At 43.4% G+C, this 16992-nt stretch overlaps 4 protein-coding genes across 4 annotated transcripts; 2 read left to right on the top strand and 2 right to left on the bottom strand.

Moving 5' to 3' along the window:
* Positions 1-1508: 1508 nt before the first annotated feature.
* prdm8b (PR domain containing 8b) lies at positions 1509-5319 on the top strand (the record flags this gene model as incomplete). The annotated part of the gene is made up of 3 exons (XM_084054667.1): positions 1509-1733; positions 2786-3020; positions 4032-5319. 3 exons carry the CDS (start codon positions 1509-1511, stop codon positions 5312-5314), a joined length of 1743 nt encoding a protein of 580 aa, XP_083910793.1. The 3' UTR covers positions 5315-5319.
* Positions 5320-9775: 4456 nt separating this feature from the next.
* On the bottom strand, positions 9776-10471 carry LOC311043940 (large ribosomal subunit protein bL35m-like; the record flags this gene model as incomplete). Its single annotated transcript, XM_084055364.1, has 2 exons — positions 9776-10075; positions 10340-10471. The coding sequence occupies 2 exons, from the start codon at positions 10469-10471 to the stop codon at positions 9776-9778; spliced, it is 432 nt and encodes a 143-aa protein (XP_083911490.1).
* An 880-nt stretch (positions 10472-11351) lies between these two features.
* Positions 11352-11549, bottom strand: LOC311043781 (large ribosomal subunit protein bL33m; the record flags this gene model as incomplete). The annotated part of the gene is made up of 1 exon (XM_084055142.1): positions 11352-11549. The coding sequence occupies one exon, from the start codon at positions 11547-11549 to the stop codon at positions 11352-11354; it is 198 nt and encodes a 65-aa protein (XP_083911268.1).
* A 545-nt stretch (positions 11550-12094) lies between these two features.
* LOC311043939 (tRNA (guanine(37)-N(1))-methyltransferase-like) lies at positions 12095-14026 on the top strand (the record flags this gene model as incomplete). The annotated part of the gene is made up of 3 exons (XM_084055363.1): positions 12095-13482; positions 13786-13802; positions 13967-14026. The coding sequence occupies exons 1-3, from the start codon at positions 12219-12221 to the stop codon at positions 14024-14026; spliced, it is 1341 nt and encodes a 446-aa protein (XP_083911489.1). The 5' UTR covers positions 12095-12218.
* Between the last annotated feature and the right edge of the window lie 2966 nt (positions 14027-16992).

Raw genomic sequence — 16992 nt, 5'->3', positions numbered from 1 at the left:
AAAATAGCAGATACAAGCTCACAATGTGTCACAAAGCGTTTTGAGCTAGATCTGCTATTTTCACTTCCCGGGCAAATGTCGATCATTTCTTTTTTGGGTCTTGAGCTAAAAAGTTTGGGAACCACTAGCGTTTTTTTGTTGCTGTTTTTCCGGAGTGGGATACATAGGCCATATGTATCAAAACAACCTTTGAATACAGGGCGGGGGTGACACTATAGCCTTTTACACAAAAATCTTAAAATGATGATAACAATATAGCAAGACACATAATAGTCCAGTTAAAACATTTGTTCAGGTTAAACATAATAATAATAATAATAATAATAATAATAATAATAATAATAATAATAATAATAATAATAATAATAATAGCAGCAGCACACATTGTGCATAATTATATGATGCTAAACAGTTTTTTTGTGTCTGGCTAAATGTATATTATTTATACCGTTATCATGTATTGGTGTGTATGCTACATTAGACAAGGAGGGCATCCATGTAGCGGAGAAGGTGAAGCCATCATAATGAACTTATTATGAGCTTTGAATTCATTAGAAACCCTGGCCAGACCACGCCCCCTGACAGCTGTTTGGGCCAATCTGTCCTGGGACACATTTATGAATGACATTTATTATAGACAATGCCTGTAGATTCGGCTATTTTTGGTGCGACACCTTTGTAAAACGAAACCTCTTTCTCTCTCTGTGTGTGTGTGTGTGTGTGTGTGTGTGTGTGTGTGTGTGTGTGTGTGTGTGTGTGTGTGTGTGTGTGTGTGTGTGTGTGTGTGTGTGTGTGTGTGTGTGTGTGTGTGTGTGTGTGTGTGTGTGTGTGTCTCTCACTCTCTCTCTCTCTCTCTCTCTCTCTCTCTCTCTCTCTCTCTCTCTCTCGCTCTCTCTCTCTCTCTCTCAAAGGGAGTTAATTGGCATGAGAAAACATAGGCTACGTACGTCTACATTGAACAAAAGCGGAGGTGTAAAGTAACTAATTATATTTACCAAGTACTGTACTTAAGTACAATTTTGAGTTTCCCATTGTGTTTCCCATTTTCAATACTTTAGTTTAGCCTATACTTCTACTCCACTACATCTCAGAGGCAAATATTGTACTTTTACTCCACTACAATTGAAAACTTGAGTTACTTTGCAGATATGAATTATTATATTATAAAACATACATTAAACACTTTAGCCCTATTTTATACCATAGGCTATTTGGAAATAGCCTATGGGAATGAAAATAGCTATTTTCAAACATTTCGTGATTTTATTTTTGGGACTTTAAGTATATTTTGATGCCAATACCTTTGTACTTTTACTCAAGTAACATTTTGAACACAGGCCTTTTTTATATTGTGGTATTGCTACTTTTGCTTCAGTAAATATCTGAGTAGGCCTACTTCTTCCACCACAAAAGTGGAATCTCTCTCTCTCTCTCTCTTTCTCTTTCTCTCTCTCTCTCTCTCTCCACATCCTAATTCTCTATTTGTTTATTTTCTTGCAGTAAATAAAATGGAGGAGTCCAGTTCGCAGCCTAAGTTAGTGTGGGACGGTGGGGACGCCAAAGCGGTGCAGCAGTGTCTGACGGACATCTTCACCAGTGTCTACACGACCTGTGACATCCCGCAGAACGCCATCTTCGGGCCCTGCGTCCTGAGCCACACGTCGCTGTACGACAGCATAGCCTTCATCGCCCTGAAAGCCACGGACAAACGGACGGCACCTTACATATTCAGGGTAAGCCCCAGTGGTGGAAAGTAACGAAGTACATTTACTCAAGTACTGTACTTAAAGTACAATTTTACCTTAGCCTACCATTCACCTTGCACATTCAGGGTAAGCCCCAGTGGTGGAAAGTAACTAAGTAGACTACATTTTCTCAAGTACTGTGCTTAAGTGCAATTTTACTTTACCATTCACCTTACTATTCAGGGTAAGCCCCAGTGGTGCAAAGTAACTAAGTACATATGTACTCAACTGCGCGTGTGTGCGTGCGTGTGGGCCTACTTGTGACTGTGTGTACTTGTGAGGGCCAAGTGGGGCCAATGTCTCCACATAACGTATTGTAGTCGAATCTAAGGAATAGGCCTAGACACGTTTCCAGCAAGAGAATTTTGTTGTTTTTTGGTTAAAAACGATTTTTAGAGAAAAGCCTTGAAGGAAAAGATGCAGGTCGAGGTCAGGAGGTCAGGACTGAGGTTATAGGGTTAGAGTTATGTTCGATTTGTAGTTGCAAGCCGGTGTTGCTCACCGAAAATAGCCGATTTAAAGCTTGCAACGCTTTGTGAGCAGCTTTATACCATTGCAATGTGATATAGAGCTGTTTAACACAATGCTGTACCCCCCCCACCCCAAATTAAATACATACTTCCCCAATGTTTTCTTAAATTGTTTTTTATTATGTTTTGACACGTATTTTGGCAATGTAAACATGTTTTCTCATACCAGTAAAGCTCCATTGAATTGAATTGTGAACTTGTAAATCAGGTATTTTGGTGCCCGGAAATAAAATAAACAGGCATAAAATCAAACTCCTGTATCGTCTCTGCTGGGGTGGAAACCTCTCATATGTCCAAAACGATTACTTTTCGGGATTCAAATTTCAAAAGTAGCAAAAGTAGCGGATCTACAAGCTCAAAACGTGGCGCGAAGCGACGCGTTATCAGCTTGTAGATCTGCTACTTTTGATGCCTTTGTGTGACACTGTAGTATAATCAAGTAAGGCATTGGTGTCCTCACAAGTATATTAACACAAACGTGTGTGTGTGTGTGTGTGTGTGTGTGTGCAGGTGGACACCTCGGCCACCAACAGCACCTCGGAGGGCCTGATGTGGCTGCGGCTGGTGCAGTCGTCCCGGGACAGGGAGGAGCAGAACCTGGAGGCCTACGTGAAGAGCGGCCAGCTCTTCTACCGCTCGCTGCGGAGGATCGAGAAGGACGAGGAGCTGCTGGTCTGGTACGGCAAGGACCTCATCGAGCTGCTGCTGCTCACCTCCACCAGAGCGCCGGCAGCCAAAAGCAAGGGTGAGTTAGCCTATAGCCTAGTAGCCTATTAAGCAGTGGCTCTCAAACATCTTCGTGCCAAGGACCCCCAAATTGATATATTATTTGAAAGCGGACCCCCATCTGAAAATGTTTTGTGTCAGGAACCTCCAGAAGCAAAGATTTGAGTTTAAAACATATACATTCAAAGATTTGCACAGATGTTCACGATTTCTCAAAAAATAGCCTAAGTATAAAATATGGCTAAAGTGGTTAAAATGATTGTACACTATATTAATTAACACATTTTGCTGGGGACCCCCTGGCACCCCACCAAGGACCCCTGGGGGTCCTCGGACCCCACTTTGAGAACCAATAGCCTGTACACTCAAAGTATATAGGCCATTGGTTCTTTTGCTTCATGAGTATAGCCTATAAAGTACAATGATGCAATTATTCTCAACCTTTTTTTATTCCAAGCATTATAGTCCACCCCATTTGATGTGATTTATTTATTTTTATATTTGACACACTCAGAGTTAAATAAACAGTGTTAAAGCGGCACTATGTAACTGCTTTTTAATGAATAAAATGTAACTGTGTCCAATCTGTATGGTAGAGTATGTTAATACAATATAACTTATTCAATTGGGGTGGTTGTATTTTGTGTTCCTGCTCTTCTATTGAGATATTTAGATGTGTCAAAGGTCATGTCTCACCTAGACACAGGATCTGACAAGAATTTTGACCTGATGGTCAAGATTCAATGTATCCCCTGAGCAAGCAAGGCAGGCTCTTGCTCAATGTCAGCACTTGCACAGGAAACCAGGTTCAAATCCGGGGTAGCATAGGAAAGTTACATAGTGCAGCTTTAAACAAAGGTCTCAGCTTTGTTTAACTCTGTTTATTTAGTGCGTTAAATGCCAATATGACACTTTTATTACATATTTTATTATATTTTTACACTCAGGATAAAATGAACAGTGACTATTTTACAGTGTAGTGAACACTTTCTTCGTGACTGAACTCATAGGCTCATGTCTCCATCTCCAGGTCCGTCCCCTCATTCATGCCCCGACTGCAGCCAGCGCTTCCAGTTCGAGTTCCCCTTCCTGGCCCACCTGAGGTTCCGCTGCACCAAGAGACTCCAGAGCCTGGCGGGAGCCGAGGAGGAACCCGCCGGCAATAAGGACAGCACCGAAGAGCGCTCCAGCACCACCACCCCGACCAGAACCAGCCCTAAGCTGGGCCGCTCGGAGGGCTTCCCGGCCGCCCAGGACACCAACAAGCCTTCCATGGACTTCCACAACCTGGCCCGGGACCTGGAGAACAACAGCAGCCCGCCGAGCGACAAGGAGGCCGAAATACGGAGCGAGAGCTTGGGAAAGAGGAAGTTCTCCGAGGTGGAGGACCGGGAGCCCCGGGTCCCCGGCCTCCCCGTGACCAAGTCCAAGGACGAGCTGGCCAGTTCGGCGCAGAACTACCGAGGGGCTTACGGCCTGGAGGAGAACCGGCGAGCCTTCTCTCCGCCGAGAACCAGCGAGCCGGGCGAGGCCAAGCGCAGCGCCTTCACGGAGGTCAAGAAGTCCGCCCAGAGCGCCAATAAGCAGCACGGCGCCGCCAAAACCCTCCAGAGCTCCAACTCGGAGAACAAAGAGGCTGGCCGTCCCAGCGGCGGCGGCGGCCCCTCGGAGAAGCACCTCAACATCAGGCAGGTCCTGTCGGAGACGCAGCCGCCGCAGACGTCGCCGGTGGGCAGCGCCTTCACCTCGGTGGGCCACGGCATCAACGGCGGCGAGCCGAGGAAGAGCGCGTTCAGCCAGCCGCACCGCTCCTCCTTCTCCCAGATCTCGCCCCTCGTCATGCCCCCCAAGCTGCTGGACTGCCACCCGGCGGTGGGCGACACCATCTCCTCCAGCAGACTCTACCAGGCGGACCACCTGGCCGCCAAGCTGCACGGCGCCGAGCTGGGCGCCAACTGCCCCGTGCCGGGCGGCATGGCCGCCGCCAAGCAGAGCCCGTTCGTGTACGCCGCCACGGCCTTCTGGCCCAAGAGCTCGGGGCCCATCCAGCTGCAGATGCCGTCGGCGCTCACGCTCCTGCCGCCATCGTTCACCTCGCTCTGCCTGCCGGCGCAGAACTGGTGCGCCAAGTGCAACGCGTCCTTCCGCATGACCTCGGACCTGGTCTACCACATGCGCTCGCACCACAAGAAGGAGTTCGCCATGGAGCCGCTGGTCAAGCGGCGGCGCGAGGAGAAGCTCAAGTGCCCCATCTGCAACGAGTCGTTCCGGGAGCGCCATCACCTGTCACGTCACATGACCTCCCACAACTGACTTTAATAGCGGACGGTTTGGGGCGGGGGAGGGGCATTGACGCTGCCTGGCTCAGGCGTGGATTTAAGCCCGATTTATATTTCGTCGTAGGACGGCGTCGTGTGCCGAGCATAGGCGATCTATAAGCTCACAATGTGAGCATTGTGAGCTTATAGATCGCCTATTTTTGGTCCGCGACACCGGAGTAGGCGTCACCCCCCCCCACAACCCTGGAGAGACAACAACAATGGAGAAAATAACAAAAGCCTGTGCACTTTGTTGTCACTTTCACTTTCACGGACGATGCTCTCGTATTCCTTTCTTTTTTCTTCTTTTTTTTTTCAGTATGTCGATTTTTTACTATTTCGACGTGTCACGTTTTTTGGGGTGTATGCAAATAACGTTTTGACTTTTGGAAAAGGATCTATTTATGAAGCACTTAACATTTGAAAATGAGGGACGGTTATAAATATGTGTAAATGTACAGGAAGTTGTATTTTATATCATAGAAATGCAAATATACTAGAGAAAGAGATACAGACACTTCACGGTTTACAAGGCGAACACGTTTTTTTATGTTTACAATGAATATTGACACAAATCGGAATATTATGTCAGACTATATTTCAGAGTGCATGTAATATTAAACGATATTGATTTAATATTATTAACTTAAATAATATTGATGCAGTGTACACACTGCAATGTAAATATTTGTTTTAATTGAAATACAAAGTGTAATATTTTGTGTCAGTGGGGAATAGTTTGTGGTTCTCTTTTTTCTTTTTTTTGCTGACGATTACAACTGGAAACTGTAAAATCCTGAGTGTTCATTTAAGGGTCCATTTGGTTCCATTTGTACACTAGAGCTGAATTAACACTCAGGATATTACAGTGCTGTTTATCTAATCATGTTGAATGCATTGACAATAAAATAGCTTTATTTTCAACTGGCTCTCCCCTGATTTATTGTTTTCTGTTTGAATCCAGCACCTGTGTGTGTGTGTGTGTGTGTGTGTGTGTGTGTGTGTGTGTGTGTGTGTGTGTGTGTGTGTGTGTGTGTGTGTGTGTGTGTGTGTGTTAATGCCCTAATTCCTCATACAAGAGTGTCACGCAAAAGTAGGGAAAATGGCAGATCTACAAGCTCAGCAATGTGAACGAAACGTTGTGAGCTGCTATTTTGATCTATTTTGCTATTTTAACAATAATAAAAAGGAAGGACATACATATTTTGGACATACAAGGTGACAGCAACAATAAATAAATACGTTAATTATATGTTTGTATACACGTAGGGAAACTGTAGGAAATTAGGCTTCTCTACTGCATTATATTTGATATGGCCACTAATTGACAGCAAGCTGTTTGCCTTCAGTAATATCCAGCTATATTCTAAGCTTTAAAAAAACATAAGCATTGCAGTGAACAAATACACGTTACGCTTTTGTACAATTTAACCTAGCTATAAAACAGTTAAAGAAGACATCAAATAAATATGAGACATAATCCTATAGCTTCTCAATTTATTTATTTTTTAAAGCCTATTATAAGCCGTCAACCCAGGAAAAAACAACAAATAAAAATAACAACATAATCATCATAATCACGTATTATTATTATTATCAATAATATTATTAATACTATTCATATTATTAAAATTATTGTTATTGTTGTTATTATTATTATTATTATTATTATTATTATTATTATTATTATTATTATTATTATTATTATTATTATTATTATACAACGCAAGACCCATTGCTTGCCTTATACAACAACTTCTGAGATGTATAGGTTTGTTCAGTTTAATCAGTAGGCCATAAGAACAGCCGCGTCCCGTTTCTAGTTCAGAAAGCATGACATTAAACAGTATAATTATATCTCCTTATTTCACCAAAGCAGAAATTAACAATTGTGATAAACTAATGGATATCCTATATATGTCTTAAACTCGTTCACCTCTATAAGCTTCGTCGTAAAGGGACGTCGTTAATTCCCTCCTGACATCAGCAGAAATGTTGATATCATTTTCTAATGGCGATAAAATGAGAGAAGGTGCCGTGTAGTAAATATAACAGGCCTTCACTAGCCAAGAGGGTCTGTTTCAAGGCTACATTCTTTGGCTCAGTGGTGGAAGAAGTAGGCCTACTCAGATATTTGACGTATGTAAAAGTAGCAATACAACCACTACCACACTATAAAATACTCTGTTACAAGTAAAAAGGCCTGTGTTCAAAATGTTACTTGAGTAAAAGTACAAAAGTATTGGCATCAAAATATACCTAAAGTAGGCTACCAAATGTAAAAGTACTAAAATGTTTGATAATAGCAGATTGATCTGCATTGCAGATCGGCTATTTTCAAATACCCTATGTATGAAATTGGGCTAAAGTGGTTAATGTATGTTTTATAATATAATAATGTATATATAAAAAGTAACTAGTAACTAAACTTTTCAAATAATTGTATTGGACTAAAAGTCCAATATTCGCCTCTGAGATGTAGTGGAGTAAAAGTAAAAGTACTGAAAATTGGAGATACTCCAGTAGTAAAAAAAATACCTCAAAATTGTACTTAAGTAGGCCCGTAGGCCTACGCTACTTGAGTACACGCTACTATTTACCACTGCTTCGGCTATATACACACCATTAAAATTCTGAATATTAATCTAACTGAGAGAGTACAAAAGGAACTAAATGGACCCTAACGGGTACATTTGGTTCCTTTTGTGCACTCAGTTAACAATGGATTAAGATATTTCAGACAATTATGAGGGGGGAACAGTCGACGTTTTTGGTAGCCTAAATGTTATTGAAATCATGGCCGCTGGACAACAAAATAAAGGCAAGGTTTGACGAATATGGACCAGCGGTCATTATTCAACCAGAGTGAGTGTATAGGCTCTATGCACAGCATCCATATTGTGAAGAAATACACGGGTGTTGTCAATGATACTAATGAAGGCTCTGTTCCATTCTGGTCAAACAGAGTCGGGGTGCTGATATTGTGCATGTTGGCTCACTGGAAACACCCTGCTACACCAGTGGGTCTAAAATTGGGGTCCAGGGACCCTCATGGTTCCTTGAGGGGGTTCCAAATGGCCCTGTACGGGTGTGTAACGGGTCCATTTGGTTCCATTTGTAGCCTACACTCTCAGAGTTATGGGGGTCGTGGAAATTAAAAGGTCTGAGAACCACTGTGCTATACTCAATGGAACAGAGCCTTCATTAGTATTGGTATTGTATTGGTAAAACCTGTGAAGGAAGTGATAGTATGGCAGCTGTGCATAGAGCCTATTATTTAGGGTTTAAAAAAAAGACCACTGGAAAAAGAAATCCCCCTACACGAGAAACCGATCAAAGACGCATGGAAAATAGTTCAACAGTGACATCAAGTGGTCAATTAATAAAGTGCAGACGGTATGGTTGTTCACTGTGAGTGAGAGCTACTAACTTAGAACACAAATAAACAGGTGTCTGTCACCTGATGGTCTTCAACTGAATGAACTTTATAATGACCTTTTGTAGGACAGCCATTTTATTCATTACAATATTTTAAAATGTTCTTGTACATCATAAGCCTTTTGTTTTGACAATTCTGTTTTAGTCGCTGGCAGGCCTGGATTCGTAATTTTAGGGGCAAGGCCACTTGGCCTGTATTGGTGTTGTCAGACCCATAGAGAGAGAGGGTTGTGACGCCATTTGATCTCGCCGCAAAGCGGGCTGCTATGGGCTGTAGTTCCAAACATTGGAACTATCACATTGAGATAGAACGAGCATTTCCGCATCCCATTCTTACATGGGAGTCAACGCTATAGTGTCGTCACTCTCATATTAGATGCTGGGTGTTGTCCATTTTTTAGGGCACAAAGGCCAAATGTCAGGGCACAAAGGCCATCAAATAAAACAAGATTTTAGTCCATTGAAAAAAAATATTGAATGTAAGGGTTAAGGATGGTTTTAAATTTGTAGAATGTAGACTATCTGCATTGAAATACATAAATTATGGTATTTACAATCTGATCCACGCTCAGCCCTGCACCAATCAAAGCTGGATTGGTTTAAAGATGGGGACTCCTCAGGGGAGTTAAGAATTCAGATTCTCAACAAAAGACACATGACAAGAAAGAGACACTGGCGTCTACATATTGACAAGAAAGAGACAGAGGAGAAAGTGGTACAGTCAGCTGGGGCATTAAGGCCACTGTGGCCAAACTGAGGGTCTACGACGGCCATGGCCCCAAATATGGAGTGTGTTATCTAACCTCAATGTGTCGTCATGGCATCAGGCGCAAACAAATCAGTCTGCCCCATGTATGGGCACAAAAGGGGACATGCCCATACATGGGCATATACTGATGACATCAGGGTTCTCGATATATGGACATAAAAGGGACAAGGACGGATCGGCGTTGCGACGCAGATGTGAGGACTCTGGTATATAGAGAATCAGTGCAATACCACACATCAGAAAAAGTAACTACACTTGGAGGTTGACCCGATCGTGGTACTTAAAGTACGGGTCGTCAAGGTACCAGTTCCTCCTCTTCCAGAACTTGGTGGTCATTTTGTCCAACACCTTGCTCTGTGTCTTGTTACAGAACACGTGCTGCCTCAGCCGGCTCCTTCGAGCGGGCAGCTTCCTCCACAGCTTCTTCTTGTGTCCAGCCTTGCGTCTGACCCAGAGGCCACAGTGCAGCCTCAAGAACCTGTCCTTTACGGACTCCACTGACTTCCTCTTCCCCTTCTTCACGCTGATGTATGTAAGGCTTCTGATTGGCTGCCGGAACAGGCCCGGGATAGCAAACTTGAGGGGGTTCCAGGGGTTCCATTGATAGTTAGGAACCAAATGGACCCGTCGTACCGGTCTGTAACTCTGAGAGTGTGCAAATGGAACCAAATGGACCCTTACGGGTCCATTTGGTTCCATTTGCACACTCCCAGAGTTACGGGGGTCCGTGGCCCCAATGGGACAAAACTGGGGGTCCTTGAAGTTATACAGTTTCGGAACCATTGACTTAGAAGCAGACATAGAAGCCCAGACAGGAGCTGATGGTTTCTGCAGCAGAGTTGGAGGTTGAATGATGTGAGAGAACAGGCAGAGCTTTGGTGCTCCGGTGCTGACAATGAGCGGCCTCAGCAAACCAGGCACTTTCCTTGTCAAGGAAGCCGCCATGTTGTTTTTCCCATTAAAGTAGCTCAGTTTCACTAAGAGGAGATTATAGAGGTTAATATCTCACATTTGGAGTTACAGTCTACCCAGATATGCAGATCATTTTCCTGGACTGTCTTCCACAAATGTGATGTCATTCCTCACGTCTCCCTCCCTCTGACATCATGAAAGTATAGACCCAGCACTGCTATACTGATTCTTCAGCCAATCAGATCAGCGATTGGGCTGGAGTTGACCATGGTGATTGATAGGCTTGTCTGTCTGTGTCCCTTTTATGCCCATATATGGAAATCTTTGTCTGTCTGCCTGGGTCGCTTTTACGCCCATAAATGGAGTTTATGGGTGGATGTCTGTGTCCCCTTTATTTTCATATGTGGAGATCCCTGATGTCATCGATATGATGTCATATAGTACTGACATCGGGCGGACGGTTCACATTGACATTAAATGAGCAGGGATCTCCATATATGGACACACATTGTAAATGGAAGTAAATGTGAATGGGTCATGCATTATTAGTTAATTAATCAATGTTGAGCCAGTGCACACAGGCCATTTCTCCCCTACAATGTTACGAGAAACAGTTTTTGTACATTTTGTACAAAATTCACAACAAAATCACAAACAAAAAGCATTTTACAACAGCTGGGAATATGTCTCAGCCAATCATAATCAAGGACTTTCCATTATATAACATCAGTTTCAACAGAACAGATCTAGTACTACATGACAGAGAACCTAGGATCGAGGCTGATCAAAATAACAATGAATAATCTGACAAGAACAAGTCAACCAATCAGACGGCTGTTTAGAATCTGTGACAATTGAAGAGTCCATTTGAGATCCTTTGTTGTCCATAAAGTATCCATATCCTAATGTGTTGTTAAATCGATCTGATCTTCCTCTTTTCAAAGAAAAGGACGTGCTTGTTCACAATCGGATCGTGTTTACGAAACACCAGTTTCTCTCTGAAACGATTCCTCTTTGTGTTGAAGAAATATCCTGTCCCTGCAGCGCTCATCATCTGCACCAGGACTGTCTTGGACTTTGCCTTCGCCAAATGTACAGCAGTGAGAAACATGTTTACATTATTTCAAAAACTCACACTCACTGATAATTCTGTGTTCCCTTTTATTCCTATATGGAGATCTCTGTATCTGTCTGTCTGCCTGCGTATCTTTTATGTCCAAATATGGAGGTCCGTAACAGCCATGCCCAAATATGGAGTCCAGGCCAGTATATGACATTATGACATCAGGTTACTCCATATATGGATATTTGCGGATTTATTCATATCTTTGGACTAGCGGCGATCCGGACGACTTCCCACTCGGCACCGTACTCCCTGGGTCCTATACAGATTTTGTGAATTTATAAGAGGACAATACAACAAAGTAATATGTATTATTCTGAAATGGGCTTCTCTACATAATTAGTAGTTTTACTTTTGGTGATTTAAATATAATTTGATCCAAATTCTTCTGTATTTTGGTGAATAGAAATATTTTGGAATTTATTGATTAGAAAAGTCAACTATACGTATGAAAATGTATACAGTAACTTCTAGGAATAATACAGATTATTCCTACAATACCTGTGTTAGCACACAGAGGCAATGTTAAGGATTTCCACTAGGGTCTTCACACTTGTGTACACTCTAAGAAAGGTGAACATCCCCACCCTGCAGCGCAGCTTCTGTTCTGCAGCTTCACACCGAGTCTCAGCCCATCCTGCGTTTGTTCCTAAGGCTATGACTGATTCCCAGCAGAGTCAGATGGAGCCACAGTTCTACAGGGCCCCTCCAGAGGTCCGTGGGATGACCACTTTAGACAAAGAGGCTTTCGCCCAGACAGTTATGGTCCCAGCCCTGCGTGTTCCCAAAGGAGTGATGAACAAAGTTGTGAAAACTCTGAAAAGATGCGCAATCCCGCGCTCAGGGGTCCCCAGAGTTGTGAAGGAGGAGAAAAGCAGTGAGACGGATAACTTCGGCTTACTGCTGTTGGATCCCGGCAGGGTGTCTTCTGCAGGTTCCTTCAGTGAGGCTGAAGCTGAGGCCATGCGCTCGTTTGATGTTCCTCAGGAGCTCCAGTACTATGTGCTGCCTCTGACCTACGATAACCTGAAGAGTGAGGAGGTGTTACGAGCCGTGCTTCCTGAGGGCCAAGACGTCGCCACAGGGTTCAGTCGAGTCGGACACATCGTACACATGAACCTGAGAGACCATCAGCTGCCTTACAGGAACCTCATAGGCCAGGTCATAATGGACAAAAACCCAGGGGTGACCTGTGTGGTCAATAAGTTGAACATCATTGACTCGACTTACCGCAACTTCAAGATGGAGGTGCTAGCTGGAGAGGGGAATATGGTGGCTAAAGTGAAAGAAAATGGGGTGACCTACGAGTTTGATTTTTCCCGTGTGTACTGGAACCCCAGGCTAAGCACGGAGCACGAGCGAGTGGTGAACCTCCTCAAACGCGGAGACACCGTACTGGATGTGTTTGCAGGTGTGGGACCCTTTGCCCTCCCTGCTGCCCGCCGTGGTGCCATCGTACTTGCCAATGACCTCAACCCGGAGTCCTACCGCTGGCTACAGCACAACAGCAAGCTGAACAAAGTGGACAGCAAGGTCAGGGCCTTCAACCTGGAGGGCAGGGCCTTCATTCAGGGGCCTATGAAGCAGGAGCTTCCCGCCCTGCTGAAGGGAACAGCCGGCATTCACGTGGTTATGAACCTGCCCGCCTTGGCTCTGGAGTTTCTGGATGCGTTCAGAGGCCTCCTGAGCCAGGGGCTTTCCTGTGAGAACAACCTGCCCATAGTGCACTGTTACGGGTTCTCTAAAGACGACGACCCTAAGAAGGACATAGTGGAAAGGGCGTCCTCTAGCCTTGGGTTCTCCCTGGAGGATCGATGCTCTGTGCATTTGGTGCGAAATGTATCTCCAAACAAGGAGATGATGTGTGTGAGCTTCACCCTTCCCAAAGAGGTGCTCTTTAGCAGTGACAGTGAACAGACAGGTAAGCATCCATTTGCATGCAATGACTAAGGGTGGATTTGGATGCTTTTATTCTCTCACCAAAAGTGACTTTTTTGAACGGACCTTTTAGACAAAGTATTTTAAATGTAACTGTTCTGTTTTACATTTTTGCCTAATAAAATATTCAATCAAATATTCAAACCTGAAACATGATTGATCAGGTGTGTGAAGCCCGGGGTGAGAACAGCCACAACTAACTGGTTGTTGTTACGATCATGGCCTCTGCCTCTGACCTTCCTTGTCCGGACACTCTCTGTGTTGACCTGACCGGTGTTTCGCCCAGGTGGACGTGGTTTCGAGGTTAGGTTTAGGCATAGTTTTTGTGAGGTAAAAGGTTAGGGTTTATGCGCCAAAGAAAGAGGAAGTCCCGTCCTGTCTAGCGTGCCCCTGTTTTGCCCTGTTGTGACTCTGCTCCTGCTCACTCCCTCCCCTCAGCCAATCTCCTCACCTCTCCTGTGGCCTAGAAGAATCAGATTGCCATGAGTGCCATCAGCTGTGAGGACCAGCTGAGCCTGGTTGGGTGACGAGCTCATGACTAGAGTCCTCCAGTGTGTAGAAGAGAGAGTAACGTCACGCTTTGATCTCGCAGCAAAGCGGGCTGCTATGGGCTATAGTTCCATTTTTCACATGGGCCTGTTATAGCCCTACCAGGAGGCCGATTTGTGCAAAACCCATTTACTCCTACAGATTTTATCCAAACGTCATGCAAATTGATACACAGTATCTCTATAGTCATGTGATCAACACGGATCTGTCCGATTTCCATATTTCAACCTCATTGGCTAAGGTTGGCTTCCAAAATTTTCAGGATCGGTCCGTTTTGAACAAAATGCCTAATCATGAACGCAGCTTGCTCTTTCCATGCAATTTCGCACGCACATTCCCACTAGGCCGAGGAAGAAATGCCACCCTTTTCACATTGGCCTGTTATAGCGCCACCAGCAGGTATAATTTAGCAAAACACATTTTTGGAACAAAATGCCTCAAATCATGAATGCAAGGTCCGATTGCCGTGAAAGGCCCAAGAAGAAATGGCACCCTTTTCACATTGGCCTATTATAGCGCCACCAGGAGGCCACAATAACCTACCTAACCTGGCGGAGACCTGTGCTCCGAGGAGCACTTTTTCTAGTTTTTTTCTGTGCAACATAATTTTGTCTGTTAAACAAATTCATTTTGTTTTGTTTTTTTCAGCTTTGTGCAACTAATTCCTTTTTGTGTGGCATTGTGGTGTCACCGCATTCAAGATTTGTCTGATTAACATACAATGCAATCAATGTCTCCTTTTAAGAATGTAGCAATGCTGTATAGACTAAATCCACTTGTATATTATATTATGAAATTCAGCTTAAGAAACATTTAATCACTAAGATATATTTATTTGTAATATAATATCACATATAATTTGACTTAATACATAAGTTTTTATAAAAAATCTCAATAGAAAACAAATATTCCTTTAGGACATTTATGACAAAAATGTAACAAAGGCAAACTAAAACAAACAAAACAATTGTATAAAAAAAGTCCCAACTGCAGCTAAAGCATGTTTTGATGTTAAGAACCATGATATGGAACTGAGTAATGTCAATTAAATTGTGTGCGTGTGTGTGCACGCATCTGCACGCGTGTAGGGGCTCTATATTGTATGTCATCTGTCTTCCTTCCCTTCAAGATCAGTTGTACTGCAGTGCTCCACACCCACCAGGCCGTTTAGAGGTCATATTAGAATATTCGCATGTACTGTATTTCAGCCACTGAAAACTTCCAATGACCTAATACTTGTCAAATCACTCTGTATTGTAGCTGAAGCTTTCTCCACTGTAGATATTTCGTATTTTAAATGTGAGTGACTTATTGGGAATGAATTGGGCCCCTTCCTTACTTCCTTCACAGGTGTTACCAATTATACTAATTAAGGCTCTGTTCCATTTAGTGTGGCATAGTGGTTGTCTTATTTTCAAGGACCCCCATAACTCTCAGAGTTACACATCCACCATAAGGGGCCATTTGGGAACCAAAATGGAGTGTTTGTAGTGAGCCAACATGCATGATATCAGCACTCTGATCAGAATGGAACAGAGCCTTCATTAGTATCATTGGTAACACCTGTGAAGGAAGTAAGTAGAGGCCCGATTTCTTTCCAATATGGCTGCTGTGCATAGAGCCTATTTCATCACATAAAATAGCAGAGGAAATGACAAGGAGTATACCAGTATATACAACGCTTAGTAAATAAGCTATCTGGGAACGCATTCGGTAAAGAAAAAGAGAAAATTCTCAGCAGAATCTGTCTTGAGAAATTATATAGTAAATAATTGACAGCTAAATCCAACCCATGACCAGGCAAACGTTTAACGTAATGCCCCCATTCCCTTCACAGCGTTGGAATTCAAGCAATTACCAGCCAATTCGGTATGTTGACGTTTTGATTGTCCCTCCCTATTCTTTTCACCTGTGGGTCGGGACCCCCAGGGCGGTCCCCACGTGATTTTGGGGGGTCCCCAGATGACAGTAAAATGAAAATTATATCAATATCTGAAAAAAAGCAAATGAAAAAAAAAATAATGCAATGAAAAAAAGACCATTACTGCATCAAAGGTAATCAACAAACTGTGCTATAAAAACTGGTCATACATTGGCCAAATTGTCAAATAATAAGAAAGAGGCCAACATTATGAAAATAGCTGCTAAGCTATTCTCACAATATCTGTGGAACCGAGTCAATCTAAATGTAATGCCTCAACTCCTACAATTCCAATCGCTTGTCAGGCTGTGGGGTCCCCAGTTAAAATATGATCATTTTGGGGGGTCCCCAGTTCAAATATGATAATTTTGTGGGGGGTCACGGCCTGAAAAGGTTGAGAACCCTGCTGTTGCACAGAACACTGAAAGACATCAAGCCTGAGAGGCCCTGCATGTTCATGCTGTGATCTTCAGGACAACATATCTTCCCTGCTCCCCGGACACACCAGTGCTTTCTGCCATCTGATACACTTAACATGCAGGGTTGGATTTGCTGGAGGGTTTAGGGGGGATCTATGTCTCTGCTTTTGATATCCCCCCCTCCGGTCATTCATTTTTATGGCCGCTGGGGCCGTTTATTTAGGCCTAGCCGCAAGCAACTCTTAGATCTTATGTTTAATATCTGGAATCTAGAGTTGCAATACCAACTCTTGACAGCCCATACATCCAAACGGAAAAGTCTGATCTGATTGTATTAAACGACATTAAACTCACCAACATTGCAGCTTTGATTATCCTCTTTGTATATCTGCCAAGTTTTTGTTTCATAAAAATCCACCGTAGACATTTTATGAGCTACTTTTTGTCAATGCATTCTGTGCAAGTGTTGGAGTTTGGAAGCGCTCGTGGGAAATCACTCGGTCCTGCTTAGAACCTGTTTCTAAATGTCACATAATGCAGGGGGCAGGATGTTGCGTTATTGAAAACGAGCGCTTCCAAAATTCCAACACTAAGAAAAATGTAT

The sequence above is a fragment of the Gymnoscopelus microlampas genome (genome assembly GCF_963454915.1).
Source record: "Gymnoscopelus microlampas genome assembly, chromosome: 4".
Classification (NCBI taxonomy): domain Eukaryota; kingdom Metazoa; phylum Chordata; class Actinopteri; order Myctophiformes; family Myctophidae; genus Gymnoscopelus; species Gymnoscopelus microlampas.
Note: the sequence above shows the minus strand (reverse complement) of the source record. Positions and strands in the feature narration are given on the sequence as shown.